A 16,516-nucleotide genomic window follows, 5' to 3' on the forward strand; every position below is an offset into this window, starting at 1 on the left:
TCTATATACATATATACATATATATATACCATAAAAATAGAATTGTGCCATTATCTTGAGCCAAACAAGGCTTAACGAATCAGACGAAATTCAGTTCTCAATTTATTTTCCCAAATGGTTCTACAAATTCCCGGTATCACATAGGCGTGTTCAATTTCGTTTTCCGAACCCATTACGGTCATCAATTTCAGTCCCAAAGTTCTCATCTCAACAGATATTCTTCTAAGTTCAACAGATAATCTTCAATTAAATCATGCTAACACATAATTAATTACTGGTAATCATAGTATACGGTTCTGGGTCGTTACATGGGGAAACCGTTTATGTCATGTCGGACTGTGTTTGAGATAAATTAGAGGCCAGAACTAATGCTGAGAGACAATTTATGGTCATGCAGGACCATTGTAGGAATTGATTGGAATCAATGCCGGAACAATTTACGGGGTCATGCCGAACCGTTGTAGAGATTGGATGTTGAACGAGTAAGCGTGGCACACACATTACTTATGACATGGTGCTGAACGATGATGGCAACAGATGATTGAGTGTGCCAGGGATGGCTTGGATAGTGCGCCAGGGGGCGACTTTGGTGGTGCACCATGGAGACGGCTTAGAGAGTGCGCCAAAAAAAGGCAGCTTAGGAAGTGTGCTAAGGAGACGGCTTAGGTAATGCGCCAATGAGATGGCTTAGAGAGTGCGCCAATGAGATGGCTTAGGGAGTGCACCGAGGAGGTGGCTTAGGTGGTTTGTATGGTATATAACCATGTTCACCATGAGATAGGTATAATACCCCCCTCCCCCACAAACTCAAATAGGTTTGAAGATAGAAGCCTATTTGAGATTGAAGTAGAGGGAAAGACAGAGTGGACTAGAAGCGCACACACACACACACACACACACACAAAAAAAAAAAAGGATTACGAGTAAAAAAAAAATATGATGGAGATATTTGAGGTAGGAATAAACCAGTGGACAAAGAAAGAGATCACCATGAAGCGATACTGACAGGAAAATGTGACAACGGAATAGATTAAGGTCCCACAGGCGATCAAGACAAGGCTGCTGCCCACTAGTGAAGCAAAATTACTAGGTACTTAACCTAACTCTGATACCATGTTAGAATAATATATATATATATAGAGAGAGAGAGAGAGAGAAAATAATATGTATCGTATTCAATGAATTTATCCTATATAATAGAAGGCCTGTATGTATAGACTGAGAAAGAGTATCCTGCAAGAAACCTAACTATGAGAAAGAGTATCCTATAAGAAACCTAACTATGGAAATACAAATATATCTAGGAAATCAATACCTAATATATCTAGGAATACATACCATATATACATTAACACTATAATATAAACGATTCGGATAATTAAAATAGTCCCAGCATCGGCCCCTATAGAAGGTCACAACAGGCTAATGTGCCTTAAGGCGCAACATCTCCAAAATTGCGTTCAAGTGCTTCATTATCTCTCTCACTCTCTTGCCAAATCGAAAAGTCGATAAACAATCATTGGTGACTTGCCAAATCAAAGAGAATGAAGCAACCTTCAAGTGCTTCATTGTCTCTCTCCCTCTCTCTAACATTCATTTTTGGGTCTTTTAAATATGTCAAGTACTGTCTACTTAAATGAGAAATAAATAAATAAATAATTTACCAATTTATTTTCAGCCTTGTGACTAAAAATGGTTTACTTGAAAAATATTTTATTTACTTTTTTGTAAATCATGTTGGAACAAGTGTGAAGGTAGAGTCCCACATCAGATAAAGAGTAAAAAAGATGAGTCTTAATATACATTAAATGGGCCCTCCACTTATAGGCTTAAACTTTTAAGTGAGTATGAGTTTCAAATAATATATATTGGGCCTTGATGTGGCGTCTCTAGACTCTGGAGTTTCTCCCTGTTGAATTGGGTTGGTACTCTTATGGGCTCTTTGATTCCCTAACAACCCTTATGGGCTCTCCGATTCCTTAACAATTGGTATCAAAGCTAATGGTAAGCAATCTATGGGCAAACTCTCCTAAAGCATCGATTCCATGGTGACTCTTGACAAAGCAAAATTCCTAGTGCACGTAGAAGTTAGACTGCGATAAGGTGACTTTCAATGGAATATGGTGACTCACGATGGAGTGTGTGTGGGTGGCCCAAGTTGAACTCGATGTTGGAGAGTTATAGATCAAGATTAAGGTGGAGTGCGTATGATCAATAACGAATTTGCAGATGATAGATCAAGATTCAAGGGGGACTAAGAAGACACCCAATGTTTGGTTCACACATAAGGTGAACGTTGTTGGAGCTTGTGTGAAGGTAGAGTCCCACATCGGATAAAGAGTAAAAAAAGATAGGTCTTAATACACATTAGATGAGCTCTCCACTTATAAGCTTAAGCTTTTAAGCATGTATAAGTTTCAAATAATGTATGTTTGACCTTGATGTGGCGTCTCTAGACTCTAGAGTTTGTTCATGTTGGATTGGGCCGTTATTGTTGTGCACTTATGAGCTTCCCCGATTACCTAACAACTCAAACAACAAAATTGTAGAGTCTCTGTGGCCAAATTAACCAGACAAGTAAATAATTATAAAATTATTATTATCATTAAATCCAACATAATTATTGAACCAAAACATATGATGATTCAGAACTTTCAAGAAACCTAAGTCAACATACTGGCTTTTAGACAAAACACACATATATTCTAAACAAGACTTTGAGGAAACTCTCCAAAGGACATAAACATAAATCATTTGAAGAACAAACAAGGAAGGTATGTATGTGACTACTGGAATTTATTACTAAGCTTTCCATGAAGACAAAGGTGGAGTGTCTGTATAGTTCCAAGCAAAATTCATAGAGATTGACCCATATCGATCACCCTTTACCACATCCGCTGAAGCAATGGATTCAAGTTGACCCATGTCTTCTACTGATAGTTTTACAGACAAAGCTCCAATGTTGTTGTTGAGGTTTTCGATCTTTGTGGTACCAGGTATCGGACACACATCATTTCCTTGGTGATGGACCCATGCTAATGCTAGTTGTGATGGGGTGCAACCTTTTCTTTCTGCCATTTCGTTAACTTGTTCGAACATGTTTTTGTTATGTTTCAGATTCTCTGGTTGAAACCTTGGTAGATTCTACACAAATGGAAGAAAATACATATTCAGCATCACCATTGCAAAATCACCATAACAAAGGATAGAAAATAAGATGTGTAGCACAAATTTATTTTGGTGTGACCTTTTGTCTTTTTGTTTTTTTTTTTTTTTTGGCCAACAAGAAAGAAAAGGTATCTAGTCTATTGTATAAAGTAAATAATTGACTTGGTGTGAATGTGTGTTCTTTTGTCACATTTTTGTCTTTTACAAAAATGCCCTTAACAATTTGATAACTTGCTAATAGGAAGAACTTAGCATAAACTGATTTATATATTCAAAATTTTACAAACGGTTTCTATTCATTTTCTTTGTTGTTAAATTACATATATTTGTATATGCATAACCCACAACTAGTATTGAATAAAGGAAGCCCAAATGACCTACAAATTAGAGAGAGCAATGCCAGAAGGATGAAGCACGGGCACGGGTACGAGTACTGGTATTGGTATGATACGAGTACGTCGATACGGTAAAATCCAAAAAGAGTAGAGTACAAATACAGCTTGGTACGCTTGTAAAAAAATATTTATTTTTAATTTAGAGTAATGCAAAAATCAATTAAATGGTTTAATTTGTTAAGATCCAACCTATAATTAACATTTAATGTCAAAAGTAAAGGTATAAATCAAAATTAAATATCAATATATTAAATAATTTACAAACCATAGTTTAATTTTAAAATCATGCTAAGTATAAAACTAAAAATAAAAAAGAAGTCTAGTGAAAAGAGTTTTATCTCTGTAATAGAATAAATATTGTTTTAATTGATGTATGGTACGGCTTGGGTATGTACTAAGTACGTCTAGGTACGCAAAAAATTAAGAAGAAAAAAATTTGAGTACGTATTTCATATACCCAGTACGTATGCAGAAGTACCATACGAGGTACTATACACCGTTAAGTACTTGGTACGGGTACGACATATTTTTCAAAGTAACCATACTTCATAGAACTCAGTTGACCACATCCTAAACTCTGATGTGGCTCAAATCTATGCTATACAGTTTATTTTTTTGTTATTTATTTATTTTATAGCTTTTATCTTCGAAAAAATTACCAATCATAGGTATAAAATTTTTAAAACTCTACCCTTCTTATTTAATATATTTTTTTTAGCATTTTAATAATCAATAGAATTATAGAAGAGTTGTAGTGATCTGATTGTTAGAGATTATGCTTCTAGTGAATTTTTTTATTTGGTTTTGATTTAACTACATGATCAAAACATGAAACCTGATGTTAAGCAATAGTTTTTAAGCATAATGCTACAAACATAAATTCACTGTGGACATAGAAAAGTGCAAGTATGATGCGCGCAAACCTTTCGAATATCATTCTCAGTCAAGTTCTCGGCCATCTTTGCACCTGAAGAAAAGAACCCCCTACCCAGAGGACTGTATGCAACAATCCCAATTCCTAGTTCTCTGATTATATCAAAATAACAATGGAAAAGATTAGAAAACATTGGATTCTTGCTTATTGCTTGCAAAACTGACTAGTTAACATAACAACAGTGCCTCTACCTCTCACCTGCAAGTAGGAATGATTTCTTCCTCTGCATCTCTTGTCCACAAGGACCACTCTAACTGCACTGCTGTTATGGGATGAACAACATGAGCCCTTCTAATTGTAGAAGCCGAGGCCTCTGAGAGACCTACATACTTTATTTTACCTTCTTCAACCAGTTTCTTGAGTTCTCCCATCTACAAAAATGTCACAAAAGGATTACCAAATGCACACTACTGCTCTTCAGAGAAAATTCAGCTATTAAAGCAATCAGTTGGTTGTTAAAAGGGTGACCCAGACCTGCCCTGCTACATAAGACTTCTGCTAAAGTCGGGTCTAAAAAGGATAAAGATATTTACACAACTTTACTTAATTTTGGGAGGGATTATTTATGTAACATGTTAAATCACAACCACCAGAGACAAAATTAGCTAGTGGTTGTAGTGTAAAAGGTAATACCTATCAACTTCAATTGTGTTAGGAACATTGGTTCCCCTCCCCCCCCCAACAAAAAAAAAAAAAAAAATTTTTTTTGAACCATTTCTTGAAATTCAAAGACAATCAGGTTAAGATATCTAGGAATTTAAAAAGCAGCCGTTAATCTATTTTGAATTGTACAATTTATTTGACAACCTCCCATATGGGCATTTGGTGAAGATCCCTATTTCTTTCTCAGCTCGGAGCACATAAAATTGTCATTGAACCGAACACAAATGTAAGGCAAATAGATGGGCCTATGACAAGTCAACAATGCTGCACTTGATCTTAGCCCAAAGGCCGAGACTGCAGATTAAGATAACTAGGAAAACTCTACCATATATATCTTGTTACATTATTTTTTTTAATAAATATTACTAATTTTTGTAATAATTGTCATACAATATTTTGGTAGAGTTGTGACAATTTTTTATTTTTATAATAAAATTACAACAATTTGTGATACAAACGACTTCTACGTTGAAATGTTACTTAACAATTTGAAATATAATATAATCTATTACTGGCTAATAATATTTCAATGAAAAAAAGCAAAACACTAAAAAAAATAAGTAATCATATCACAAATTGTTACAACTTCACTTTAAAAATTGCAAATTATCATTACTCTACGGGAAAATTGCATAACACTTATAATAACGATTTATAACATTTAAAAATAAAATAAAAAATATGAAAGGGAGAAGAATGCAGAGGGGGGCAACAAACCGTGATTTCGATGGGGACAGAGGTGTCAATACGATGCTGGTAATAAAGATCAATGCAATTGGTGTCCAGCCTCCTTAGGCTGGCCTCGCAGGCTGCCCTCACATATGCTGGATCCCCATGTACTTCTATATTCCCACTTGCTAAACTAACACCAAACTTGGTACATAATTCAACTCTCTCTCTCATTCCTCCCTTCATAGCCTGCACCCACATCAAAAAAAAAGTCTGAGAAAAGGTTTGACCAGTTCCAATTGAAGTGTCAAATTCTACACGATACAATAACAGTTCAATTTTGACATAAAAAATGAAGTTTACCCAATATATGACAAATACTAAGTTGGCATTTGGCATGAACTTAACATGCCGAATTTGACATAATCCAGGTTACTACCAAATTTGAAGTCTACCCCATAAAACAATTTCATTTTTAAAAATAAAAGAATAATAAATTTGACATATCAGGCGAGAAGTTTCTTTGTTATATTGACGCATGTCAATTTTCTGCTCAAGTCTTCAAAAAAAATTTGTCACACTAAATTTTGAATGTTTGAGTGGAGATATTATATATATATATATATATATATGAAAGTTATTTTTACATCATAAATTGTGAACATGAATTACAGCACATAAAGAAAAAGAAAAAAAAAAACAAAAACAAAAAAAAGAAAAAGAAAAAGAAAAAGAAGAAACGAAAAAAGAAAGAGATATAAGCAATTTAATAAGCTGTATCAAACAGGGTGAAATAAGCAGACCTTGCCAAGAAGGACTTCATTGGCATAAGGGCCATAGACGTCGGAGGTGTCGAGGAAGGTGATACCGTGATGGATGGCGTGGTGGATGAGTTTTATCATGTCGGGTTCGGGTTTGCCAGGACCGTAGTAGCCATTGGACATGCTCATGCAGCCCAGTCCCTGTGCTGACACCTCCAGACCTTGTGATCCCAGCTTCATCCTCCCCACTTTCTCCATTTCCTTTTTTTTTTCTCTCTCTCTCTCTCTCTCTGTCTTTCTCTCTCTAGATATTGTGAAAGAGCAGTAGTAGTGGCATGGAGATGGTGTGATGATGAGAAATGAACTTATATAGAGAATGAGAAAGGAAGATATGATGAAATCATGGATGATGAGTGCTGGAAAAACTAGTATGACTGCTAACGTCAGCGCCTACGTATACTTTCCGGGCTAGGCTATGGTCCGGATCCAATTGCTAGTATTTGGCCCATCTATCTCTAATTGTTGCACCCTTCTAATTAAGGATGAAAATTTTGAACAAGATAGGCTTTGTTTGGGATAACATGTTGGACTAAAATAGTTATATGGAATAAAATAAGTTATTTTAATTAAATAAGAATTATTTTATTTTTTTCTCATACAAGTTAAAAAAATCAAAAAATTTATTCTAAATGAAACTTTTTAGTTCTAGACTAAAATAACTAAAAAAATCAAAAAATAAACCCGCATCCCAAACGAGTTCTATAACTTAAATTGTACACGAAATTAGTGAGTGATCAGAGCTTAAATATTATACATTTGATCTTTTAAAACACATTTTATTAACTTATTAATTTGTATTAGTTAATAATTTTATATAATTTTATGTATTTTTTTATATATTTTAATATTTATATATAAATTAGTCCAAATAATAGATTTTAAATATTTTACATATTATTTTATTATAAAGTTACATTAAATTACTATACACCCTAGGAAAGACGCACCAAAAGAAAATAAAAGAAAGGAAAAGAGAAAGAAAGAGAGGCGGCCATGCCTCCCACACCCCCTCGTCAACAATCAACAATTATATATATAATAAAATATTTTATTATTATATTATTTATTTATTAGATTTTTTTTATTTGCAGGTTAATTCTTCTATAAAAGGAGAAGAAAGCGGAAGAGAAAGAAGGGGGGAGAAGAAGGGAGATAGCTCAGTAGAGAGCTCCAGGCAGAGGAGAGGGCTTCGGCCCAGAGTGAGAGTGTTTAGTTTATAAATATTAGAGTATGGTAATTTTCTTTTAGGATAGAAATAAAATTTTGATCAAATAATTAGGATAAGTTGTATTTAGTATTTTTAATTTTGATTTGATTTCGATATAGTTATATAACTCTAGATCTTTTTGTATAATAAATATTTTATTCAAATCATGTTATACAATGATTTTCACTGTTGTATATTAAAATTGTTAGCCGAATCATACCTAATAAGATAGGTCGTGCATCAAAGCGTAGTTTAATGGTGACAATCCATGCTAAGCAAAAATTCGTGGCTTTCTGGTTTTGATATATAAATTCCCTTGACGATTCTTTCCGGGCTGGGCTATGGTCCGGATCCAATTGCTATTATTTCCGGGCTAGGCTATGGTCCGGATCCAATTGCTATTATTTGGCCCATCTATCTCTAATTGCTGCACCCTTCTAATTAATGGATAGTTTGAGATGTCCTAAATAAGTATATTTTTTTACTTTTTATAAAATATGAATTAAGTATGGGTTGGATTTAAAGTAATGTGATAGAGAAGTGATGTAACTTAAATAAGATAATATGACTTAAATAGAATAGTGACTTTTTGGATTTTTTAGTTTATGCCAAACAAGGCCTAAGGATGAAAATTTTGAACACGATACCTAGGGGTGTTTTGAGAAAATAATTAAAAATTTATTTTCTAATTTTTTAAAAATAATGTGTAAACAATATGAGAGGTGATATGATTAAAAAATGGTTAAAAACTAACTTTTGACTTTTAACCCTCTTCCCAAATAGGGCCCTAATATGACTTGAATTGTATATGAAATTAATAGGTCGAAGTTGATAATTTTTTGACACAAATACATATATGATATGACTCGATAGTATCAGGGGTAGAACTGTATATGTCAAACTTACACAAATACAAAATTGATACAAATAATTCATTTAATGAAGGATTAGGTACATATTTTAATGTTATTTTCACTCATAGATGACATGACATTTGTTTAATCTCTTATGTATTTCCATTTAACTTATTAAAAAATATGTAAAATAGCATTTTAAGGATAATATATGTTTTCTTTTTGTTTTTAATTGAAGATAATGAATTTTCGGTCTATTATTTGAGTTAATATACTAAAAAAATATAATAATAAGATATAATTGTGAAACTCCGTATTTTCATATAATAAAAAAAATAATTTTTTTAAAATTTTTTTTAAATAATTATTCACAATATTTTGAATTTAATAGTCTGTATATTTTTATACTAAAAATTTATTCAAAATAAAATAAAATAAAATATTTTTGACTTTATATTATTACTTAATATTAATTTATGAACCTTATGATATTTTTATTATATATTTTTTTATATTTTTTGGTAATCAAATTACACGGAAATGTAATATTTTCTGTACTAAAACCCGATAAAAAACCATGAGTGTGCTCCCCATGTTTTCTTGCTTCCCACCTTCCGCGTGCAATCATTTTCTGTATCAAAAGAATATGGGGTGGACATGCAGTACCACGTGTTCCATTTCCTTTTATCCCATTCTTTTAATTTCTTTTCATTTTCTTTTACTCTTTCTCATATTTTCCATAAATTGAGCCTAACTTTTCCTCACATTTCTGCATCTTTTACTTCTCTTCCAGTTTCATCTCTCTCTCTCTCTCTCCCTCTCTGTCCGTTTTATCTCTCTCTTTCTCTCCACCTCTCATTCTCAAAACTCCCTTTTTCCTTCTTTGTCTTTGTTCTTCCTCCTCCTGCCGACCTCCATAGCCACAGCCTTAACCCATACTATCACCACCCGAACCACCAACCCGCGAACTTCTCCACCACCGTCACACCATCGAACCGCCACCACCACCATTCACAACGTGTTGTAGGTGAAGAAAGAGAGAAGAAGGAAGATGGAGGAGAAAGAAACAAAGTTGGAGAAGTTTATTTTGAATTTTAAAAGTTGGTTTTCAGCTTACTTTCGGCATGCCAAAACCATCCATTCCAGGAAGAAGTAAGAAAAATAGGTCATGCAAGATGAAATACGAAGTAAGTTGAAGAGATTGGCAAAAGAATGAAGTAAAATCGTTAAGAATTAAGAAAGTTATGAAGTCCGCAAGATGGTTCGAAGAAAAGTCTGAGACGAGAAGAAAAAATCTTATTTTTCGTCAAATTTTAGAGATCCGATGGCATGCAAAAAGAGATGGAACGTGGCGTGTGAGGAGTGAAACAAAAACTAGACCATAACGTAAATACAATGACATAAAGATAAGGTAAAATGGAGTTATGATGAAGAAGATAGAAGTATTTGAACTGGTGGCATTGAAACTAAATTTCTGGGTCTTTCTGCTGTTGTTGGGAGAAGATGAACTGAATTTTATCCAACGTTTCTCGGCTCATGGTTCTATGGTGCATCCTAGTACATTTGGGTTAATTGAGTGGTTGTATGACTTCGGGGAAGACCACCTTAGGTTTTTCGATGTGTAGAATCCATTTTTGGGGTTAGATCTTGCAAATTCTGAGTCTAAGACGATGATCGACAATTGAAAATTCTGAGAGAACCAAATGAAAGATCAACGGTGAGATCGTGTCCGATTAATGTGAAATTTTAGCAAGAAGATCATGGAGCCAGGACGGTCATATCTTACAGTCAGAATCATAAATCAAATTCGGACGATAAATCATTAGCAACCTAACATAGTAAGAAAACTCTCTCAACCCTCTCATTCTTTTTAATTGTTAAATTTTCATATTTCTGTTCATATAGCTGAAACTTAAGATAAAATCTTGTTTATAGTTGCACATAAATTTGTGATTTGTATATTAAATATTTGAAAGTTATTTTTATTAGTAGCCTTAAAATCGTGGTATAATTTTGGAATTAGACTTGCATGTGTAGTTTGTGCCATTAAAGAGATGATTGAAGATTTTATTTGATTTGATTATATGACTCTTCAGTCTGCCAGAAACTTGTACGAATTTTTAGACAATTTTATACTCAAAATTTTGTGATGATCTCTTCTAGAAAGTTGTTAAGAACGATATCTAGTTCATCCAAGAATTTTTGTAACAATTATTCTAGTTTTGTACGAATTTATATGAAATTTTAATGAAATCTGAAACTGTAGACAGATTTTACTACACATTTGAAAAATTATTAAAAATTCTATATTAAACCAAATCTGGTATTTTCTAAATAAAAAATCTTTAGATTATGGAATTGATTTGTAAAGTTAAGTGTGGAATTACTTTAAGAAAATGTGACGAATCTGTGTCATAAAATTTCTTGAAATTTTTCAGAATTATTTATAACTTATTTTTGGGAAATTCTTTCTGAAAAATGATCCTAACATGTTTTTTGAGTATCTCATATAATTACATGAATTTGTGAATTGCATAAATAATTTATTTATACTTTTAACTACAAAAAATTATATTCTGAAAATTCTGGGCAAAATGATAAAGAATCAAGATTACTACTTCAATTGTTTATCAGGATTGAAAATAAGTATTGTGCTAGTCTATTTAATTGAATCTTGTAAATTAGTAGTCCCTGTATGTGTGTGTTGAGATTTATTTTAGTATTTAAAATTATTATTTCACACCATGGCTTAATTAAATTGTTCACAATAATTTATAAACATTGATGGATTGTTGTAGAACGTATGTGTTGATATTTTTTGTTAAAAATTATGTTGAAATGGTATAATATCGATTATGATCTAATTTGTAATTAGTACGAAAATTAATTAAAATGATCAACGAAGTGTACGAAATTAACGGTTGACGGTTAATACAAGTTGTTCAGGGTGAGTCTTGGTTTTAAAGAGTGTACGAATTAAGAGTTGACGGTTAATACCGGTTGTTCAGGGTGAGCCCTGGTTTTGAGAATTCTCACGTAAATTGTGTCGCGAAACCCTAAGATGGCACGGGACTTATTTGAACCCTTTTGGGTATTTGGTTTTGGAATAAGGATGAATGTGCTGGTGGCACACAGGGAGGTTACATACCTCAGACAGACTGTTTCCCTGGGGCAAATCATGAATGCCACTTCTTGGGTATATAACTCCGGACATGGGCATCCCTGGTAGTTACGGTTGATAACACTTGAATATTTGACCAATTTGGGGTTTCAAATTAACCGTTGCCATACTTAGTGGTTGGTAAGTTAAATCTCTTTGGTGAGATTTCGAGCGTCACCTAATTTATTAAAATTATTGAAATTATTTTTATGATTGTAATTTATGTTTACAATTATATTGTTATCTCATGTTTATAATCTCATTATTTTTCTCTTAAAAAGAAACATAGGTTTGTTGTGTTTTCTTATTGTGTTGTGAAACTCATGACATGTGTTTTGTTGCCCTGGCGTTTTATGTCAGGTTTTGACGAAGAAATAATTGAAGCTGAAATAGAGTTGACGCTAACGTAGAGCCTTGGCTTACTTGAAACCATGACTAGAGTCGCATAAATTTTATTATCTTATGTATTAGCTATTATGGACTTTGTAATTTCTTTTGATGTTGTATTTGGATAATTTTAAGTTTTTATTTAATGTTATTTGAATCTTTGGTTATGTATGAGAGTTGGAATGTCCTATTAAGATGTCAATTTTTTGATTTATTAAGTCATTTTGTTTATTTAATTTCCCTTGATGTTCCAAAAATTTGGGGCGTCACAATAATTTTTGTAAATTCAGAAAATGAAATTGAGTTGAAATCAAATATTCTTATGAATAATTTTAGGGAAATTGTAATATACACCATTTTAAAAGGGGTGTATCATACCCCCAACTATGTCATTATCTTCTTTAATTATGATTAATTTTCATCTTAGTTATGACATTATTTTAGTTATGACTTATGAGTTCTTTAGTTATGCCTCGTGTTGCGTTTAGTTCTGACATTTTTTTTTAGTTATGACTCAAAAAATTGAAATTATGTCATTTTTTTTCTTTTTTAGTTATAAGATGCATATTGTGCATAGTGCTTCCTGTAATTTTAATTAATAAAGATTAGTTTTATTAAATTTAACTTGTAATTTTCTTTTCAAACATTTGATATTTTTAGGTAGTAATGAAATTTTTTGATATGATACGATATGAATCAGAAATGGACTGAAAATGACAAGATATAATTACACAAAATATTGAACAAGCTAAACTAGTATTGAGATAAACGAATTCAAAATGACACAACAAGACACCCATTCCTTAATACACTCACCAAAAATTTTGTCCAACCCGCATTCGCCCGATTCCAATTCTTTTGAATTGAAATTTTGAAATTAATTGTAAATTAAATATTATATTAATTCACCATGTATATTTATATTTTATATTAGATGATCCTTGTTTTACAAAATTAAAGTATTTTTTAAAAGAAAATGTAGATTAGTCAATGTTTATCATATCCTGTTTGTGCTTTTAAAATTATTTAAAACAAGTATGTCAAGTGGACTGATGTAGATATGGGAGTTTGGCTCATAAATTCAATTAGTGATCTTGTAGTCACATTTTAAGGTGTAGTGAAAGAAATGTTAGGAATTTTAATTGATGGAGCAGCGACCCTTTTAGTTGTAATATAACTTTAGTAACAAACTAACATGTTATAATCTTTTTAAAAAAAAAAAATTAAAAAAATATCAAAATTAAGTTAGTAAGGTCCATACCAGATGGAGAGGTAGTGGATTCATTCCCATGTGCGATATCTGGGGGTTCAGTCACAAAATAAGAAGGCCCAGTGGAAACAGAACTGCATATGGATAAACCGTGGCCTGGGCTAATAGACTGGTTTTTTGAATCAGGCTTAGAGGAGTGACGGATGGGTTGTTCAGCCTTCTTTAAAGGAGGTGTCTCTGATCCACAGAAATTGAATGGTCACTAGCTGTGTCAATGGTCACTGTTGAGCCTGGAGCTAGAAATTGTGTGCACGACTCTGTACAGGAGTAAGTGGTGACCAGGGTAGTGCTAGTATTCTCTCATGGGTCATGCGTGACAGCTTCACGTGTCGCCACACGCGCCGTCGCTACCGTCGTTTGGGTAAACTGTTCAGAGGCATTCCTTCGACGATGATTGGGGCGGATTAAGCTTGGGATTCAAACTCCTCAGATTGGCCGACGGTATTTTCTTGGCCAGCCACCTAAACTCTTGGCCATCCTCGATCGCAGTTCTGGGCCATAACCTGAATCTTTCCCTTGCTCCTTGGATACATACTTGCACGTATTCTTATCGTGACCTAGGCGGCCACAACCATAACAAATCTCATATTTGAAGGATCCAAGTATCATTGCCCTCCTGATTCCTTTTTAGCCATAGGCCTTTAGGGAGAGGTTCATTGGTGTTGATCTCCGCCCGAATTTTGAGAAAGCTACGATAGAGCAAGAGTCCTTCCTTTTGAGCTTCACCATTATCAATTTTCCAATATGGTTTCACCACTCTTTTTAGTCATATTGTGAAAAGGTAAGTGTTACGACCCAACCCCGCTTGAAGGGATTAGTGAAGTGACTGGTCAGTAATCCGACATTACCATAAGCCTTCTTAAACATACACATAATTATAGAGATTTGCAGAAGCAAATATGTTAAACTAAATCGTCCAACGAATTGTGCAGACTTATATGAGACAGAGAAATTTACATATTTATATACATATATATTCGTATAATCATTCAAAAGAACACCCAATCCAATCTGTCATAAATTGATAAACCCTACATACAAGAACATTGTTCTCATTTTCAAAACAATTTCATTACACAGTAAGAGGCTAACTCCCCAGCTTATGAAGCCTTGACACTTGACATTTCTGGAACCTCTACGTGAGGCACAAAAGTTGGCTTTGCAAAACAAAAATCCAAACAGACAACTCTAGGCTTGGTCTTGCGCTTAATCACCTATATATATATATATATAAGGTGAGCTGGAGCTTAATAAATAATCACAGAGTAAAGGGTTAATGAATAATCTCCCATAATATAAAATTTCAAATTCAGAGTTTCATATCATAACATAATCAGATACATATTCAGACTTGTAATCATGCGTACGTGGTATATCCATTAGCTAACAGAGCAAATGGTCGTATAAGACCTATTCAGATCAGAAAAATGATTATGAATAATCCAGACAAATAACCATTAAGGTTTAACAAACAGTTCCAAGAGTTGGAACCCACAAAGATCTCTGATATAGATGCTAAGAATACCATAATTACATTTTAGAAAATGGACAATTATTCATTCATTCATAAAATATCAATTCAGAAACATAATATAAATTGTAAATCAGAAAAATACTTGTAATCAAGCATAGCTTTAAAGAGTTGTTACTCACAAATGGCTCCTTAGACAAACTGAGTGGAACGAAGCGTGTGACCTACACAAACACATAACAGAGCTGGATTGAAACACACGTCCCCAAACTATGTCTTATCTAATTCAGTCCTCTCTTAGTGTGTTTCTCACTCTTTTCCTTATTATCATTGTCCAAATAATAGCCTCAAAATGCCTATGGATGTAAGAGGATGAAAGTGTGCATTTGGAAATGTATTTCAAAAATGCTAAAAATAGGGTAGTTCGTTCAGCACAACTTTGGTTACTCGAGCGGTCTACAAAACTCTGTAAAACTTTTGGATGTAGAAATTCTAGGCTCGGTCCACATGCAATGTAAAGCTGAGTTTGCTCAAGCGTACACTTGGTCGCTCGAGCCAACTGCTAATCCCTGCAAAAATACTAAGAGCATGCAAAGTGCACTCAAGCGATATGACCAGATTCTGGAATTTCCATAATGCAATTTGAACTCCAAAAAACATATTGAAGGTCCACAATTCATGCATGACGTACTCTTATGTTCAAATACACAACCAAAAATATGGATACTAACTCAATTGGCAAAATTAAAGCTTAAAACTTTGAGAATTCACCATGCATGTACTAATTTGACTTTAATTCTTTTCCTAGACTTGAAAATCATGCAATTGAGCTTCAAATTTTCATAATTCATGGATGCATGTGTGATATGATTCTCATTTCATACCTTAGTAGCATGAAACAAACTCAAATTGATGAAACTAGCCAAAATTATGCATACATGCAAGTATTGACTCCAAATTCTTCATTTTAGTTTCATTTCTTACATTTAATCACACACTTTTCTTGAATTCTCAAATTAAATGACTTAAACTCTTGAATTAGGGTTCATATATTTCTCTATGATCTTATACATTCATAGTGCAGGGCACTTGTTTTTATAGGGTTCTATTATAAAGTTTGAATGCCTAGTAATGCATAACAAAACTCAAATTCTCAATTCTTGAACAAGCAGCTCAAATTTAGGGATGATCCAGCAGCAAATGAGGCAGCAGTATAACTGGTAAAAAATGACAAGTTGAAAGAGGCAAGGGTTGAGCATGATGGAACTTGGACAGCAAAATATTTACTGCACATTTAACATTCAAAAAATGCTTACCATATTAAGAATTAAACAAACAATTGGGCCAAATAATTCTTTGATTGGAAATGAACTAGACAATTCTCCAAAGGTGATAGGAATTGAGCTAAGAAGTAACATAAAAATCAATTTGAACTCAGTTTCTATACTGCTTTTAGAGTTTAATCTAATATTGATACTTTCAAATTAGCTCATATATCCCATCTAAAAAAACTTAGC

The 16,516-nt window shown here is 33.1% G+C and overlaps 1 protein-coding gene across 1 annotated transcript; it reads right to left on the reverse strand.

Annotated features, from left to right (window-relative positions):
* Window positions 1-2,578: 2,578 nt before the first annotated feature.
* LOC145796464 (auxin-induced protein PCNT115-like) lies at window positions 2,579-7,083 on the reverse strand. Its single transcript, XM_082881631.1, has 5 exons — window positions 6,633-7,083; window positions 5,878-6,078; window positions 4,696-4,868; window positions 4,487-4,589; window positions 2,579-3,144 (listed from the first exon to the last, which is right to left on the reverse strand). The coding sequence occupies exons 1-5, from the start codon at window positions 6,846-6,848 to the stop codon at window positions 2,803-2,805; spliced, it is 1,035 nt and encodes a 344-aa protein (XP_082737757.1). The 5' UTR covers window positions 6,849-7,083; the 3' UTR covers window positions 2,579-2,802.
* Between the last annotated feature and the right edge of the window lie 9,433 nt (window positions 7,084-16,516).

Source organism: Camellia sinensis, chromosome 7, assembly GCF_055761805.1.
Source record: "Camellia sinensis isolate YWXY chromosome 7, ASM5576180v1, whole genome shotgun sequence".
In the NCBI taxonomy this organism is placed as follows: Eukaryota; Viridiplantae; Streptophyta; class Magnoliopsida; order Ericales; family Theaceae; genus Camellia; species Camellia sinensis.

What these genes read in the sequence shown, in the direction of transcription:
- LOC145796464 (XM_082881631.1), bottom strand. Translation starts at nt 6,848, where the DNA reads ATGGAGAAAGTGGGGAGGATGAAGCTGGGATCACAAGGTCTGGAGGTG. An exon ending in ATGAAGTCCTTCTTGGCAAG is followed by an intron (nt 6,079 to 6,632) that starts GTCTGCTTATTT and finishes ATGTGGGTGCAG; the next exon opens with GCTATGAAGGGAGGAATGAG. An exon ending in CTGAGAATGATATTCGAAAG is followed by an intron (nt 3,145 to 4,486) that starts GTTTGCGCGCAT and finishes CCATTTGTGTAG; the next exon opens with AATCTACCAAGGTTTCAACC.